Here is a 15850-nt window from a genome sequence, read left to right as displayed (position 1 = left end):
CCGAGCGCCGTTTGCCCGGCTGCGGGACCTGGGGGACGCGTGTCAGTGCCAGAGCCCCTGGGAGGGCCCGGGGCTGCTGTTGGGTTTCTGTTTGGTTCATTAAAGGTGTTGGTGACATCTGAGTCCTGTGATCCCTCACATCGGCACCCAGAGCCGCCCTCCATCCTGCTCTCCCTCACTGTCCCACAAGGCTCCCACCCGTCTTCTCCCTCTGGATGAGCGGGAAGCATCGGGAATGCCCTCCCTGCGGAAGCAGCCTGGGCATCTCCGAGCATCTGCCATCCACCCGCTGCAGATGCCGCGTGTCCCCTGGGCCACATCCACCTGTGTAAATGCACGTATAGAGATACATACACTTATATTCATCTGCACATATGCACTTTTCTATATATATGCTAATATAAAGCCCAGCTGCACCTAAATTATTTACAGTACGCGCACCGCCAGCGCCCTGCCCATGTGCCACCCTGCTCCAGCCACCCGTGGGTGACACATCCATGGGGATGGCACCTCCATGGAGCTCCCTGGCAGCCAGAGCCTGCAGGGAGCCACTGCCTGCGCCCTCCCGGTTCAGCCATGGGCTTGTCCGAGCAAGGATGTGGGATGCTCATGGGATGTGGGATGCTCATGGGATGCGGGATGCTCATGGGATGTGGGATGCTCACAGGAAGCATGATGCTCATGGGATGTGGGATGATTGTGGGACACAGGATGTTCACGGGACACGGGATGTTCACGGGACACGGGATACTTGCAGGACATGGGATGCTCACTGGACGTGGAATGCTCACAGGATGCTCGTGGGATGCGGGATGCTCCCAGGACATGGGATGCTCGCAGGATGCTCACGGGATGCGGGATGCTTGCGGGATGTGGGATGCTCACAGGATGCTCGTGGAATGCGGGATGCTCCCAGGACATGGGATGCTCGCAGGATGCTCACGGGACACGGGATGCTCGCGGGGTGTGGGATACTCGCGGGATGCTCACGGGCAGGCAGAGAGAAGGGCTCCGTGGGCAGCCGCCGCCGGAGCAGCCGCTGCTGTTTGTGCGTCGGAGAGCGGCTTATCAGCAGCCTTGAGTGGTGTTTGCTCTGCCCCTCCGGCCATCGGGCCCCGCGCGGCGCTGCCCCAGGACAAGGTCCGGCCCCGCGCTGGCTCAGCACATACCGGCGCTGCAGGGAGCGCCGCGCTCCTCCCGATCCCGATCCCGATCCCGGGCATCCCCCCTTGGCGCCCGGGCGCCCAGGGATGGCGGCGAGCGGCGAGGAGGAGGCGCCGCCGCCGCGGCCCTTCACCCTGAGCCACTTCCAGCTCTCCGAGGAGTTCGGCTTCCTCCTCCCGAACCCCCTGGTAGGAAGCGGCCGGCACCGCGTTCCCGTGCTGGAAGCAGCAGCACAGCGGGATTTGGGGGGAATAGTGCCGGGTCCGGGGCACGACGCGTCCGCTTGGCCTCACGCCTCCCTCTCGCCCGCCCAGACGGAGCTGCCGCCTCCCTACGGGCCCTGGATGGAGCTCGCCGGCCGCTTGCCCGAGCTGCTCGCCAGCCGCCAGCTCCGCGCGCGGCTGCTGCAGGTACCGCGGGGTGAGGAGCCCCGGGGCGCTCCGGCCCGGAGCCTGGAGCAGCCCTGCGTTCCCAAAGGCTCCGTGCCCGCCGGGAGCGTGCACCGGCAAGGCAGAACGTGGGCTTCTCCGAGTAACGCAGCGCGGGCGCCGGGGTCAGCGCGGGCCAGCGAGGCTCCGCGGGAGCAAAGTCTCCTCCTTAGCACCGGGTGGCCCTGGAGCCGGCAGCGGGACGAATCCCCGTGCGCTGCAAGGGAGGGCTCGAGCGGTGCAGCCGGGGACCCTCCGCGCGAGCAGGGCCCGAGTGGCGGCGCAGGAGGGGACCCCACGCGCTGTGTCCCCGCGTGCGCCGCGTCCCCGTGCGCCGCGTCCCCGTGCGCCGCTCACCGCGCTCTCCGGTGCAGATGCCGCAGCTGAGCGCGCGGGAGCTCAGCGGGCCCCGCGAGCTCCACCTGGCCCACCTGGTGCTCGGCTTCCTCGCCATGGGCTACGTCTGGCAGGAGGGCGAGGAGGGCGCCGCGCAGGTAGGGCCCGCGCGCACCCGCGGAGCTCACCGCACCGGGGCTGGCACCTTCCTCCTCCTCCTCTTCCTCCCCGGCGCGCTTGCAGGTGCTGCCCCGAAACCTGGCCGTGCCCTTCTGGGAGGTGTCGCGGCGCCTCGGGCTGCCCCCCATCCTCAGCCACGCCGACTTCGTGCTGGCCAACTGGCGACGGAAGGCGCCGAGCGGGTAACGCCGGGCCCCGCGCGCTGCCCTCCTCACTGCGCCCGCGCGCGCGGCGCCAGCGGCGCCACCGGGACCGTAACGGGGCCCTCTCTCCTTCTCTTGCGCATTTGCTGCTGATGCCCCAAATTCCACCAGCCCCATGGAGATGGAGTAAGTGCCTGGCGGCCCCGCGTGCCCCCCACATGCGTCCTGGGCACTGGGCTCACCCACACGTGCGCTCGGTGCCCTTGCAGGAACCTGGAGCCCATCATTTCCCTGCCCGGGGGAGAGAGCCTGAGGGGCTTCATCCTCGTCACCCTCCTGGTGGAGAAGGCGGCGGTGCCCGGGATCAAGGTGGGATCTGGACGCCCTGCTGGGGGGTCCCGCCTGGCACCGCGCTCCGGGTGGGAGCCTCCGCGGTGTCCCCCGGTCCTCCCCGCAGGCCATCGCGCAGGCCGTGAACGCCGTCCTGCAGCCCGACGAGGACGCCCTGCTCCGAGCCCTGCAGCAGCTGGCCGGGGCCATCGGGGACATGGGCCAGGCCCTGCGGCGCATGCACGGTGGGCACCGGCGGCCGCGCCGGGGACGCGGAGGGGTGGCCGCAGCACCCAGCGCTCTCTCGCTCCCCCCCAGACCACGTGGACCCCGCTGTGTTTTACTCCGTGATCCGCATCTTCCTCTCCGGGTAAGTCCCGGAGCGATCCGCGCCAGCGGCTTTGCCGGGGGGGGTCCGCGCTCCGGCGCTGACGGTGCCGTCAGCTGGAGGGACAACGCGGCGCTGCCGCGGGGGCTGCTCTACGAGGGCGTCTCGGAGGAGCCGCTGGCCTTCTCGGGCGGCAGCGCGGCGCAGAGCAGCGTCCTGCACGCGTACGACGAGCTCCTGGGCGTGCGGCACCGCGCGCAGAGCGGTGAGTGCGGCGCCCCGCGCGGCGCCCGGCGCCGGCGCCCGCCGCCCTCACTTCCCGCTCCCGCAGCCGCCTTCCTGCGGAGGATGCGGGACTACATGCCGCCCGCGCACCGCGCCTTCGTGGAGGGCGTCCGGCGCGCGGCCTCGCTCCGGCGGCACGTGGAGCGCGCCGGGAGCGCGCGGCTCCGCGCCGCCTTCAACCGCTGCGTGGGCGCCCTGGCCGACTTCAGGACGTGCCACATCGCCATCGTGTCCAAGTACATCAGCGCCGCGGCCGCCCGCGCCGCCGCCGCCGGGCCCCCGCGGCTGCAGGGCAAGGGGACGGGGGGCTCGCACATCTTCAGCTTCCTCAAGAGCGTCCGCGACGCCACCAGGGAGGCGGCGGTGAGCGCCTGAGCGCGCGGGCGATGCCGCCGCCGGACCCGGGCGCCCGGTGCCCGCGGGGTGACGCTGGCGCTGCCGCGAACGCGGAGCCCCTTCCCGGAGCAGCCTGCAGGACGGGGGATGCCCGGCGCCCGTCCCCATGGGGCTGCGTGGTCCTCGGGACGATGGAGGGATGGAGGGACAGGGGGACGATGGAGGGAATCGCGACTGGGGAGGGAGGGAATCTCCCGCCGGCAGGCGCCTGTGGGAGCATCCCAATCCCCCTTCCCGCACCACCACTATTAAAGCTGCCCTTCCCAAAAAAACAACTCCTGGCCTTGTTCCCATGTGGCAAAGAGAGGTCCCGGCAGCAGCCTCCCGCTTGGCCCCGCGCTACAAGGGAGCGCGAAGGAGCCTCGGCCCCTTCCTGCATCCCCGCGTCCCAGCGAGGGGACCGGGGTCCTGCTGTCCCCGGCAGCTCGGGGCTGCGCCGCCCCGTTTCCATGCAAAGCACTTTTTAATACACATATATACACATATACATACATACATACACGTGTATATATATATATATATATATATATATATATATATATATATGTGCACACACCCTGACTCTTTCCCCTGCCCCAACACGGTGTTGGGCCAAGCTGGCCACCCTGCAGCTTCCTGCTTGAACTAGGCTCATAAAAGCAGCAACGCGGCGACACCAACGTGCCATAAACCAGGGCTGGCCCTGGCCCCGGGTTCAAGGGCAGCGTGGGGACAAACATCAGCTTTCCTTGTCAACAGCGCAGCGAAAACACCAGGATTTGAGCCCAAATCCAGTGCGAGCCCCACCTCGGGCACTTTGCTCTCTGCATGCAGCTCCTCATGGCACATTGTGCCGCCGAGCACGCGCCGCCCGCTCCCGCCGGAGCCGCCGCGTCCCGTGGGATCGCTCCGGCGCGCGGCCGGCGCCGAGCCCCCCCGGCCCATCCCGGCCGGCAGGATTTCCCGCGCGCTCCGCAGACAATGCGCCGGCCCCGGAGCCGGCCCGGCCCTCGCCCCGCTCCGGCCAGCGGCGCTCGGGCCCTTCCGGAACGTGGAACAGGAAACCCGGGATGGGCAGGATGCCGGCGGCGGCGTTCCGCGCTCGCCCAAGCGGGCAGGAGCCCCGCGCGCCTCCCGCTCCCCGCGGCGCCGGGTGTTTCTGTTTCGGATCCTCCGCTGTGCTTGGAAACCCGGTGATTTACGGACTCTTCCCGACCTCCTTCGGTGCCGCGCGGCGTTATTAACTCCACAAGCGCGCATCGAGCGGAGGATTTATGGGAAGCGAGCAGGCATTAATTACCGGGAATCCACAGGCTTTACTCTTATATGGCCTCTGCTGCGGCTGGCGGCTGCGTTAGCACGTGCTGAGCCCCGCGATCAATCCCGCGAGCTCCGAATTCCCAACCCAGGGGGGGAAAAGGGGGGCAGTGAGGGCTCGGGAGCCGGGACACGGCCCCTGATGGATCCGAGGACCCCAAGGCGTGAGCGAGCGCGGGCAGATGCCGTTTCCAAACGCTCACCGCGACGCAGCCGTGATTAATTCCTCCTAGGCGTCACTGGGGCCGCGTCGCGGAATGACTGATATAAACAGATATTACTGGAAAAAAAACAGATGAGCTTTTTTGCTGAGTGTCCCGCTAAATTTGTACTGCGTGGGAAGAGCCCCTTGAACTGTGGGACAATGACATTTGTGCTTGCTCCGCGTGAGCTTCGCTCAGCGGTCCCGCTGGATGGGCCGGGATATTCGGAGCTCCGGGCTTGCCGGGGGGGACAAAACGCACCGGAACGTCCCGTTTTCTGCAGCAGGGCGGTCAGGGCTGGCAGCCCTTGGCCTCTGCAGGAGAACGGCGCCGAGCTCGGTGTTCCATCCCGGCAGGAGTCTGTAAAACACGAGGCTCCTTCATGGGATGCCAGCGCGGCAAAGCCCCCATTCCAGGGGCGATTCCCTCAAATTCAACCAAACGACAGTAAAAAAAACAGGAGCGGGAGAAAACCCAAGGCTTCTCCAAAGCAGAGGGACGCTGCACGCTTTGGAATCGCCTCCGGAGCCGGGAGATAGGAAAACACCAGGGCAGACCCGTGCCCGTAAGGGGCTGCATGGGGCTTTGGTGACTCGTCCCCGCTGCCGTGCGGCTCCGGCTGCCACGTGCATCCTCCCGGCCCCGACGGCTGCTCCGTGCCTGCATCCCACGGATCTCCCGTAAACAAGGGAATCCCGCCGTGGGCGTCAGCTAAACATCCTGGGGACAGGGTGAGCTCAAGCAACGGGGGGGTGGCACCGGGTTTGCAAGAGCCCCGAGGGCGCCGCGGCTTCCCCGGCGCCGTACGGCGCCGGGGAAGCCGCGGCGCCCTCGGGGCTCTTGCAATGGATCGCGGCACTCCGGCAGCTCAACTGTTAAACTCGCCGGGGAGTTGCTTGGTGCTGACATCAGCACCGTGTCACCGCGTTGGCGGGGCCCCCCGCAGCCGGGCCGTCCTTAAATAGCCCCGCGGGCGGCCGCGGCGGCGATCCCGGCGCGCGCCGCGTCCATGAGAGCCCCCTCGGCGGCCGCCACCACGATGTCCACGTCGCTGCGCGTGAGCCCCTCGGTGCACGGCGCCCGCTTCGACACGGCGCTGCGCAAGCAAGCGGCCGGCAACATCTTCGCCAGCGTGGGCCAGGAGGCCCTGCAGCGGCTGTTCCGCGCCGCCGGCGACAAGCGCGCCGAGGAGCGGGCGCGCATCGTGCTGGCCGGCGAGCAGGACGTGGAGGAGAAGGCCCGGGCGCTCATGGCGCTCACGCAGCGCAGGAAGGACAAGCTGCTGCAGTTCCTGCAGCTCCGCAGGTATTCCCGCAAGATCCGCTGAGCCGCCCGCGCCGCGGTGCACGGGGACGTCCCGCTCCGCTCGCCGCCGCCCGTGGAGACGGGAATGTCCCGGCGGTCGCGGGGAGGCAGCCGCGTGGAGGGCCCGGCTCCGGGGACGGAGGTCCCGGCATCGGCTGCATGGACCGGCCCAGGAGGTCCTGGCACGGGGGTGCCGGCACCAGAGGTGCCAACCGTGGAGGTCCCGGCACCGGCAGCATGAACTGGCAGGGGGGTCCCAGCACTGGGAGCGCCTGGATGGAGGCCCCGGTGGTCCCGGCCATGGACATCCCGGCATCGGCAACGCGGAGGGGCCGGCACCGGCCGCATGAACTGGCCAAGGAGATCCGAAACCGGCGGTCCCAACCATGGAGGTCCCGTCCCCAGCGGTCCCGTCCCTGGAGGTCTCATCCCTGGAGGTCCCGTCCCCAGATATTCCGTCCCCGGAGGTCCCGGCGGCTCCGTTCCCGGCTCCAGGACCCCGGCAGTGCCTCTTTCCAGACTCAGGGCGCCGCAGACCGATCAGACACTGGTCGTTTTTAATCCTGCATTTGTCAAAATGCACCAAATGCCCCAAACGGGAGCAGCGGGCAGGGGACGTGCAGCTCTGGGGACACCGGCTGCTCGGCTGCGTCCCTGCCCTGGGGACATGCGTACAGGAGAAACCATTTGCACAAAAGCAATAATAATGCCATTTTTTTCCCCCCTGATTTTACTGTGAAGTTCCTCAATATTTTGTTCACTAACTGTCATAATTAAGGTTTTTATTTGTATAGATTACAATACGTGTTAGAAAAGTATTTCATGTTAATATTTTGTGACAATGCTGTTATTACACCAGCTATAATTTATTGCATATGGTGATCTGAAAGTTTAATAAATTATAAAGGTAATGTGAATTTTCTTGTCTGGAATGCTCAATTCTCCCGGAGGAGTGGGGCCATTCCGCATGGATCCGGTGTGAATACCGGGTACCGCGGTGCCAACATGGAATTACATCCCTCGAGCCACAAAACTCCTGTCTTTCCCTCTTTTCAACTGCTAGTTTCTCCCATATAATAAAAGCCAACTATGTGCTTAGCAATACTGCAGGCACCATAATCAATTTAGGAAACAAATTATTCCCGGCAGCAGCGGGAATTACGGCTGCTCCGGAGCCCCCTCTGGCTCTGTCCTGCTGAGCAGCCCCATCACGACAGAGGATGCAGCAAATATTTAAAATAGCCAAACATAAAAATAGCCGAGAGGGGTTATTTATAACTGCGCCCGCTAATAACCCGCTCCTTGGACAAGCCCGTTCCCATGGCCCTGCTTAGCGCGGCCGCGCGGGAGCAATTCGGGAGAACGTGCTCCCGGCTGCCGTTAATTCCGAGACTAGAAATGACAAATAAGCCACGGAGAGGGGAAAACATCCCTTTAAATTACTTAGTAGCTTGGATAATTGTGGTTTCTTGTAGAGCCGGGAGGCCCAGGGAGCTTTCCCTGGTGCCAGGGCTAAGGATGCAGCGCGGGGTGTGACGAGCGCTATCGGTGCTCTGCGCGCTGCTGGTGGCCGCTGCTCCCGGGGCCCCTCCCGGCTCCATCCCGACGCCTTTCCCCCCCATCCAGGGGTCTCCCATCTCCCGCGGGATCCGCCCGGCGCGCGGCGGAGGCGCCGGAGGGAGGCGGACGGGCCGGCGCGGTGCCGGCGCGCGCGGCGCAACAAACGGAGGAAAGGAGCCGCCGCGGGCGCTTCCTGCCCCGGCGCCCGCCCTTTCCATTAATTCTTCTGGCCCAGCCAGGCTGGCTGCACGGGGCGGCCTCCCGACCACCTCCAGCCTCCGCTGCGGAGCCCGCGGCACGAAGCCCCGTGTTAGCGCCGGGGGCTGCTGGCTGGGTGATTCCCGGCCCCCTTCCCGGTGGGAATTGCTGCTCCACACATAGGGAAGCTCCAGCGCGCTGCCCGCGCACCGGGATCGCTGCTTGCCCACCCCGCGGCCCCGCTTGCCCGTTCCCGTTTCCTGCCTCCCCGGCAGCGGCCAAGCCGGGCTCGGAGCCAGGATGCGGCTCTGGCGCCTCCCGCCCGGGGGTCATTTCCTGGGAAAAGGCAATCCCAGGGCAAGGCGATCCCGGGAGCGCACGGCGAGGCTGGAGCCACCCCAGCCTCCTGGATGGCCTCAGCCTCCCTCTTCCCGGCCGAGCCTTGATGCAGCCAAACGGAGTTATCTTGAACTGCAGAAAATGCCCTTGAAACTCGGTCACCCCCAGCATAGCCCTCCTGCAGCTGCAGGGATAAATTCTATCTGTTTTACATATATTTTACGTGTGCCTTCATTATAAGGACAGCAAGGATTTCCGGATGCCTTTGTCCCGAATGAGGGCAGGGCGCGCGGTGACACCCAGCCGCCCGCACGCACCGGTGACGGTCACCGCGGCCACCGCGTGGGCCGAGCGCTCCCGGTGACTCAGCGGCTCCGCGGGCGCCTCCGGCTTCCCCTGCTCTGCTGTGGCAACGCGGCGCATTCCGGGGCGCTGCCTCACGTCACCAGCACCGCTGCGGCCCTGTCCCCGCGTGTGTCACACGGGACGTGCTGCAAAGGAGCAGCGGGACCTGCACGGCTGCTGCTGCAGCGGGAGCCTGCGGGCGCAGGGCTGTCTGCATCCCCGCAGCCTCCCCACCGCCGTTTCCAGCTGCATCTGCACCTCTGCCTCCGTGTCATCACCCGCTGCAGCTGCAGCTCCATCTTCTCAACATTTCCAGCTGCATCTGCACCTCTGCCTCCATGTCATCACCTTCTGCAGCTGCAGCTCCATCTCCTCAACATTTCCAGCTCCATCTGCACCTCTGCCTCCATGTCATCACCCGCTGCAGCTGCAGCTCCATCTCCTCACCGTCTCCATCTCCATCTGCATCTCATCTTTAAATGCAGCTGCGTCTCCACCTCCATCTCACCACCAGCTCCATCCGCAGCTGCGTCTCCATCTCTAGTTCCTCACTGTCTCCATCTGCCCCTCTCCATCTCCTGCTGTGTCTGCATCTCCAGCTCATCCTCCTCTCCATCCGCGGCTGCTTCTCCGTCCCCATTCCCATCTCCGTCACTTCTCCACCTCCTTTGGTGATCTCTAGCACCGAAGTCACAGAGACCGGGCTCAGCAACCAGACCCCAACGTGCAGACACCTGCATCCTTCCCATGCCGAGGGCATCCATGTGCCCTCCTGCTTCCCTACAGGCACATGGAGAACAGGGACACCGCGGTCACCAGGCCCACTGCGACCCATTTCATCCTCCACAGCAAATCTTAGCACATCCAGCACTTTTGCTCCCAACTCCAAACGGTTGCACGGAGTTTATTGAGCATCCACCCCGGTTTATGATACCTTTTCCAAGCAAATATGCCATGCCGATGCCCAGCAGCCAATTGCCTCGGGCACTGTGTCGATGTGCGGACGTTTGCTCCTCATAAACACGCTTCATTATCCTCTGTGCGCTAAACTTGTCCCCTCTGCAGCGAGCGTTGCTGGCAGCAATAAAAATTATGCAAGCGCTCTAAGAGCGCGCGTGGTTTATGGGCATTATAAACTGCATGCGGATCCTGTTGCACCAACAAAACCCTGCGTAGATTCAGCACACAAAGCACCCTGGCTTTGCTCAAAAGAACACGCCAAAGCTTCCCTTAATTGCAATAAATCCCCTTCTTTCATCTGAGAAGGTGACATTTCACGGCAAATAAGCCCAAGAAATTGGCTGGAGCAAGGAAGAGCTTCCTGCTTTGTGAGGGGTTTCCTAGAATGAGCAAAACACAGCAGGCTGGGTGCCTGGTGCTTGCGTTTTCAGGGTTTTTTCTGTGTTTTTTCAGGTTTCTTTGCCTGGTGATGGGCAGGCAGATGGACTGATTGCATCCCAGTGCAATCCCTGCCTGCATCCCCTTGCAATCCCCCTCCATCTCCTGGTCCAGGTCCGTTGCCATCCCCTCTCCACTCCTTGCCCGCATCCCATTGCATCCAATGCTCTGCCAAGCAACGCTGGCGTTTCTGTCAAATTAAGTTAAAATGGAGTAATGGAAAACTAAGAGCTCCACATCTAATCCTGCCACCTGGAAAATCAGCAGGGAAATATAATTCCGTAGCCTTTCAAATGAAATCAGGTTCTGGGTCCCCTGCTGATGAGTTAATCCGATGCCGAACGCGGCTGCTCCGCTCAGCCGTGACCGGGCTTAGACGCATCCGATGCGCGCGGAGCTGTTCCCATTTGGAGATACATCTGCTAATTAGACAATTTCTCCAAATTCCTTGATTTTTCTCCACCGTTACCTATCCAGAGGATGTTGTCTCACCCATTCCAATACCATTCCATAGCTCCCACTGTCTGGGAGGCTCCGAGGCCCGGATTTCTCCCGTCAGAGTGTGGCTGGATGCTCCCTGCATCTAGGCAGGTTCCTCTTCTTTTAACGCACAAGAAATCTCAGGACACCATAAGCGAAAGCTGACGGATGCTGGAGCTTTTCAAAAATCCACCCCCAGGTGGAGCTGGAACACTGGAAGATTTGGGGTTTATAGGGAATTTGGGGCTGATGCGCATCTGCATCTGAGCAAGAATTGGCCATAAAAGAACCATCCCTGCACTAAAATCCTTCCTCTGCATTAAACCGACAGATGCAGAAGGATGCCACCGTCCCAGCGAGATGCCCATAGTGATGCCAAACCCCGCAACATGCAGGTTGCTGGAATGTTGCTGCTTTTATAGAAATGCAGGCAGGAAAACAAGGGTGAATCTCAGCGAGCCGGTTCCTTCCAAGAGGCTCTGCCGCTATCAGGAGAAACGATCTGTGTGCAATATGGTGTTTGGGCTGGATTTCCGTCTTGTTTCCCTCATTTGCGCTTTGTTTTAGCATCTGCCCAAAATATTTATCGGGCTGCCAATGGCAACAGGACCCGAGCGGGGATTTCCTGGGAGAGAAACCGCATTCCCGTGCTGTGAAACTGAGCTCTTCCCTTTGGCTTTAGATGCCACCAAGGCCCTTTCCCTGTAAATGCCACCCGGGAGACGCAGCAAAGGGAAGCAGGAAGCAAGTAGAAGTTCCCACTGCGAGCACATGGCTGCTGGATTCACCTGGACAGATGATCCAGGGAATTTCTCCAGGCTTCCTACATGAAATCCATCTCTCGCAGCATTTCCTGGCCACGTGGAGGGCCCTTTGGAGACAGCAAGGTCCTCTGATGTACGACTTTGCCTGCAATCATCCGGGCTGTAGTGTTTTAATTTGCTTCCTTTAAAGAGGCTCGGGGGGACCATAAGAGACAATTTCCAGGATCCATATGGGATGGCAGCATCGCGCCTCCTTCCATGGAGGTGATTCCTGGAGAGGAGCAGGGGAGTGAGATGGATGCAAGGTCACTCTCTCCCTTCCCCAGGCCTGCCTTGCCTCCCAGCCCCGCTCTTTGCACCATTATATTTATAAATGCAATTTTTCCACACCTGCAATGCCCCAGAGCATCTTTTTTCTGCTTTTTTTCCAGCATCCTTTGCCTCAGGACGTGACCTTCAGCTCTGCTGATGGCAAAACCAACCTGCTCCAGGCTCTTGGCGATATCGAGCTCGTCCTTTGCCTTCACACCTCTGTGTTTTAACAGCCCTGCCGCCTTGAGAGGATTTCTTACGTGTCAGCTGCTTTTAGTGCTCCTCTATTTCCTTTGCCACCTTAGTGTAATCATTTTTAACACCCCTTCACTTTGCCTTCCTAGCTCTCTTCATCATCATCTGCTCCCGATACTTTATTTTCCCAATAAACCGAATAATTTAATGGCCCTAATCCCAAGCCTCCCATTCAGAGCCTGAATGTGGAGGCTGCGGAAAGGAATCACAGTTTAAAGCTGCCAATCAAGCATAATTTCATCAACCTTCCTCTTTATACCAAAAACTGATTTACGAAGAAAACCGTGACACGGATTCAGTTCCGGATGGTTTCTAGTGCTTCCTTATGGCTCTCCTTGCGTATCCTCCCATTTTTGAGGTTAAAAAAGGCCCTAAAGGTTAAGAGCGTGAGAAGGGCATTAAACGTCTGCTCATCACCCGTGAGATGAGTTGTGTAAGCGAGCTGTCATTCGGCATGCAAAATTAAGGCCCTTTCATAAAAATTTTAGTGGCAGCTGCTGAAGGCTCCTGGGCATCTCCAGTGATGGCAAAACAGCCGAAGGTATCCGGAAAAAAGGATGCTGAGCCCAGGTGTCCGGGAGCGCCGCTGTCAGGGATGAGCTCCCGAAGGACAGGGAGCAGGAATCCAATGTCCCTGTTCTAGCTTTTTGCAATGATCTCTCCTCCATAAATATCCTCCAAATAGTCCCAACCTCGAAGCGACAGTTAATAAAAGCACTTTTTATGGTTTTTAGACAAACAAAATGCCCCTGGACTATGCAATTACCTTCTAGCCTCTGTTCAGAACTTTCTAGGAGCAAAAAAAGAGTTTCTTCCTGACCAGGTAGAAATCCGGAGTGAGGATTTATTTCCAAGGTGCTGGCAAGGAGGTAATCCCTCTCCTAGCAGCAAAAACTGCAACCGAATAGTTAAAATTAACAGTGCAGCATCTGAGGAAAAGCCATGGATTTGCAGGAAGAGGGGCAGGAAGCACGGAAAAGTGCTAAGGAATAAGAGATACGAGGGACCGGGTGGCTCAGGACAGGGAGAGCTGGCTGGGACACACATGGCCCAGAGAAGTCACCCCAAAACAAGCGGTTTTGTAAAATTACCCAATGCAAAAGAAGCCCCATTTCAAGCAATTTATTGGATACCTCTTGGATACCCAAAGGCCTCGGAGCAAACTCACCCATCGATGCAAAAACTACACAAAAAAATAGGGCTTTGGGGACTTGCAATGAGGCACCCACGGATGCATCCATCCAGCCCACGAGAAGCGGTACCGAGCAGCGAAAACGAACTAGCCATGGTCTCTTACTTGTAATAGTTTATTTGCATTTTTATTTAATCCCTGTCACCCTCTCAGGCTCTGGAAGCAGAAATGCAACTTCCGCGCAAATTTCCCTATGGAAAAATCTAATTAAGCAGCCATTAAAATGAGTGTTAGCTCGGTTGTATTGAAGGGATCCGGAGCTCCTGGTTGACGCTCCGTGAAAACCAGAACTGAGCAAGGAACGGCAGCCCCGTTTCTTTCCATGTCCAGTTATTAACATGCTTTGCCGACTACAACCTCGCCAGTAATCATAGGTCTAATTCCCGGGTTGCGGAAGCGGCGTCCACGGCAAGAGTCCAGCAGATCCCACTCGTGGAGCTGGGCATCGGGGAAAGCCGGTGAGAAATGCACAAAGTGTCTGCAAAATCCCGCAAAATCCCGCAAAAACCTGGGAAGTGTCATTAAGCTGAGGGAAATCCGGCTCCCTGCGTGGTTGCTCCAGGTCCAACTCCAATGGCTCATTCCTGCGCTCCTTGTCCCAAGAGATGGTTAACAGCCAGGATAGAAAAATCTGGGATTCGGCTGCTAAAGAAAAGAAGGCAGAAAAACATTCAGGAAGGTAGAGGAGATGGATAAAACCCAAAACTCCCACTGCAAGCCTTAAAAACTTCCCTTCCAGCTGCAAAATAGCCAGAAATTCCTCCATTTCTCCCTGTGCATTGTAGCAGCCAATTGGAAATTCGGGGCCCTGAAGGCCTAAACGCGCAAGACGACGTTATCCGAGCGTGGAAAAGCCCCGGCTGACGGGAATTGCTCCCTTCTAGTGAGCCGGCGCTCACTCCCTTTGCTATTCCGTGTTACTTTGGGTCTGAATTTCTCACAAATGCCTTTGCATTAATCCTCCTGCTATTAAGATATACGTCTGCTGAGTATGGAGGAGGTGGGAAAACTAATTATAAGTCAAATCCAAAAGTCTTAGTGCCCCATTTATTACAGTAATAACTGAAGTGTGCAGAAGGAGGTGAGCAAAACCTCCGAGCAGGGAAGGGCCAAGGGTGCAGGATCGATGCTGCAAAGGACACAGGGGACCAAAATGAGCGTTTTTATCCAGAAACCTGCGGAATTGCACAGGGGGTAATGAATTAAATGAACTAGAAAGCATGGCACAAACTGGAGGTTTGCTGTGGCGACTCATGTCATTAATCACTATTGAAATAATTAAGCCCCTTAATTTGCAGGACAGAGGCAGGTGCATTTCCCCCAGCCCACTGCCCTTGGTGCTAAAATTTAATAATAATGATAATAGTAATAATATCAAAATCAGGTTCTCGGCCTGTGGTTTGACACAAGAAGCTGCTCCGCTTGAGTCTCCGTGTGTTTAATTACACCTAACCGAGAGCATTAACACAAGCATGAATTTTTAAAAACTATCGCTTTCCTCCTGCTCGATGCTGGATCCTCCAGCAGGTCCCTTCTCCGTTTATCTCTAGCTGCAGCGATAAAGAACATGCTGGGGCTGTTAACATCTTCGATAGCAATAGTCCCCATTTGTCACCTTAGCCCGGTGACATCGCCGATGCAAATAGAGCAGCGAGAGGGCTGGGACTGCGAGTGGCAAATTCCGATTTGGGGGCAGCAAAACGCATTAGCTCAGCTCAAGGGAGCTGCAGCAGAAGTTCTTCGGCGAGATCTGTAGCCCAAGGAAGGTTATTAACTTTTAATTGGGACAAGGACGTATAAGGACATATACATCCCGTTCCTACCGGATATCACAGCAATGTTTTGGAGGAGCAGGGATTTTTCCAGGCGTGCTCCAGAGACCTCAAAATGCCTCTTTCCACCTGCTTTGGCCAGCAGCAGGTCTTTATTTTTAGGTCTGCACTATGAATAATTGAGCGGCCGCGCAGGGGCCGGCGCGGCGGCCGCACGGGATGTTGGCATCCCGCTCCAGGCACGATGCCCTGCGAGCTTTAAAAGCAAATGCAGAGCTCCAGCAGCAATTCATATTCCGGACGAGGCCGGTGACAATAACGCCGGAGACATTTAATGCATGCAAATGAATATGGGTCTGCCAGCATAATTTGTATATCTTGCCTAGCTATCGTTTGCCTGTAGTTTGTTAACAGGGAGTACTCACATAATTCATGTAAGGACAAAACGGAGAACGTTATTAATGTTTTGTTTTGCTCTGCATATGGTATTTATGGAATATAAAGGGGCAGGAGCCGCCCAGGAATGCAAAGCAGTGATTTGCTCCAGGTGGAGTTTGCACCGCTGCCCTTGCAGAGAATCACCCCAAAAAACTCCCATTTGGGCAATAATTACCTGGGAGAAGGACAAGTGTCAGGGGAGGGGACAGAGTGACCACAAGACCTGTGATTTGGCATTGCAAACTTAGAAAACAAGACATTTGTGCAAGGCAAGGTGCTTTTCCCCTCTTTTTTGTCATTACAAGTTACAGTTCATGCACCACAGCTTAATTGTGGTTGCCCTCCAGCCTTCAAACGAAAATAAAGCAGAAAACAGGATGGAAATGAGTTACAAGCCCAGATT

The 15850-nt window shown here is 59.2% G+C and overlaps 2 protein-coding genes across 2 annotated transcripts; both read left to right on the top strand.

Moving 5' to 3' along the window:
• Window positions 1–1250: 1250 nt before the first annotated feature.
• Window positions 1251–3572, top strand: LOC148595300 (indoleamine 2,3-dioxygenase 2-like). The gene is made up of 10 exons (XM_088521466.1): window positions 1251–1352; window positions 1479–1574; window positions 1967–2086; window positions 2172–2290; window positions 2423–2437; window positions 2521–2620; window positions 2709–2826; window positions 2900–2951; window positions 3026–3174; window positions 3241–3572. The coding sequence occupies exons 1-10, from the start codon at window positions 1251–1253 to the stop codon at window positions 3567–3569; spliced, it is 1200 nt and encodes a 399-aa protein (XP_088377592.1). The 3' UTR covers window positions 3570–3572.
• Window positions 3573–6098: 2526 nt separating this feature from the next.
• TCIM (transcriptional and immune response regulator) lies at window positions 6099–6416 on the top strand. The gene has a single exon (XM_088521462.1). It carries the CDS (start codon window positions 6099–6101, stop codon window positions 6414–6416), a length of 318 nt encoding a protein of 105 aa, XP_088377588.1.
• Window positions 6417–15850: the final 9434 nt, after the last annotated feature.

This window comes from Tinamus guttatus, unplaced genomic scaffold, assembly GCF_059628265.1.
Source record: "Tinamus guttatus ecotype Peru unplaced genomic scaffold, ASM5962826v1 Tinamus_guttatus_pri_ptg000123l, whole genome shotgun sequence".
Taxonomy (NCBI): domain Eukaryota; kingdom Metazoa; phylum Chordata; class Aves; order Tinamiformes; family Tinamidae; genus Tinamus; species Tinamus guttatus.
This window is presented reverse-complemented; position numbering and strand designations above follow the sequence as displayed.

What these genes read in the sequence shown, in the direction of transcription:
- LOC148595300 (XM_088521466.1), top strand. Translation starts at nt 1,251, where the DNA reads ATGGCGGCGAGCGGCGAGGAGGAGGCGCCGCCGCCGCGGCCCTTCACC. An exon ending in CGGCGGTGCCCGGGATCAAG is followed by an intron (nt 2,621 to 2,708) that starts GTGGGATCTGGA and finishes TCCTCCCCGCAG; the next exon opens with GCCATCGCGCAGGCCGTGAA. An exon ending in GCGGCACCGCGCGCAGAGCG is followed by an intron (nt 3,175 to 3,240) that starts GTGAGTGCGGCG and finishes CCGCTCCCGCAG; the next exon opens with CCGCCTTCCTGCGGAGGATG.
- TCIM (XM_088521462.1), top strand. Translation starts at nt 6,099, where the DNA reads ATGAGAGCCCCCTCGGCGGCCGCCACCACGATGTCCACGTCGCTGCGC.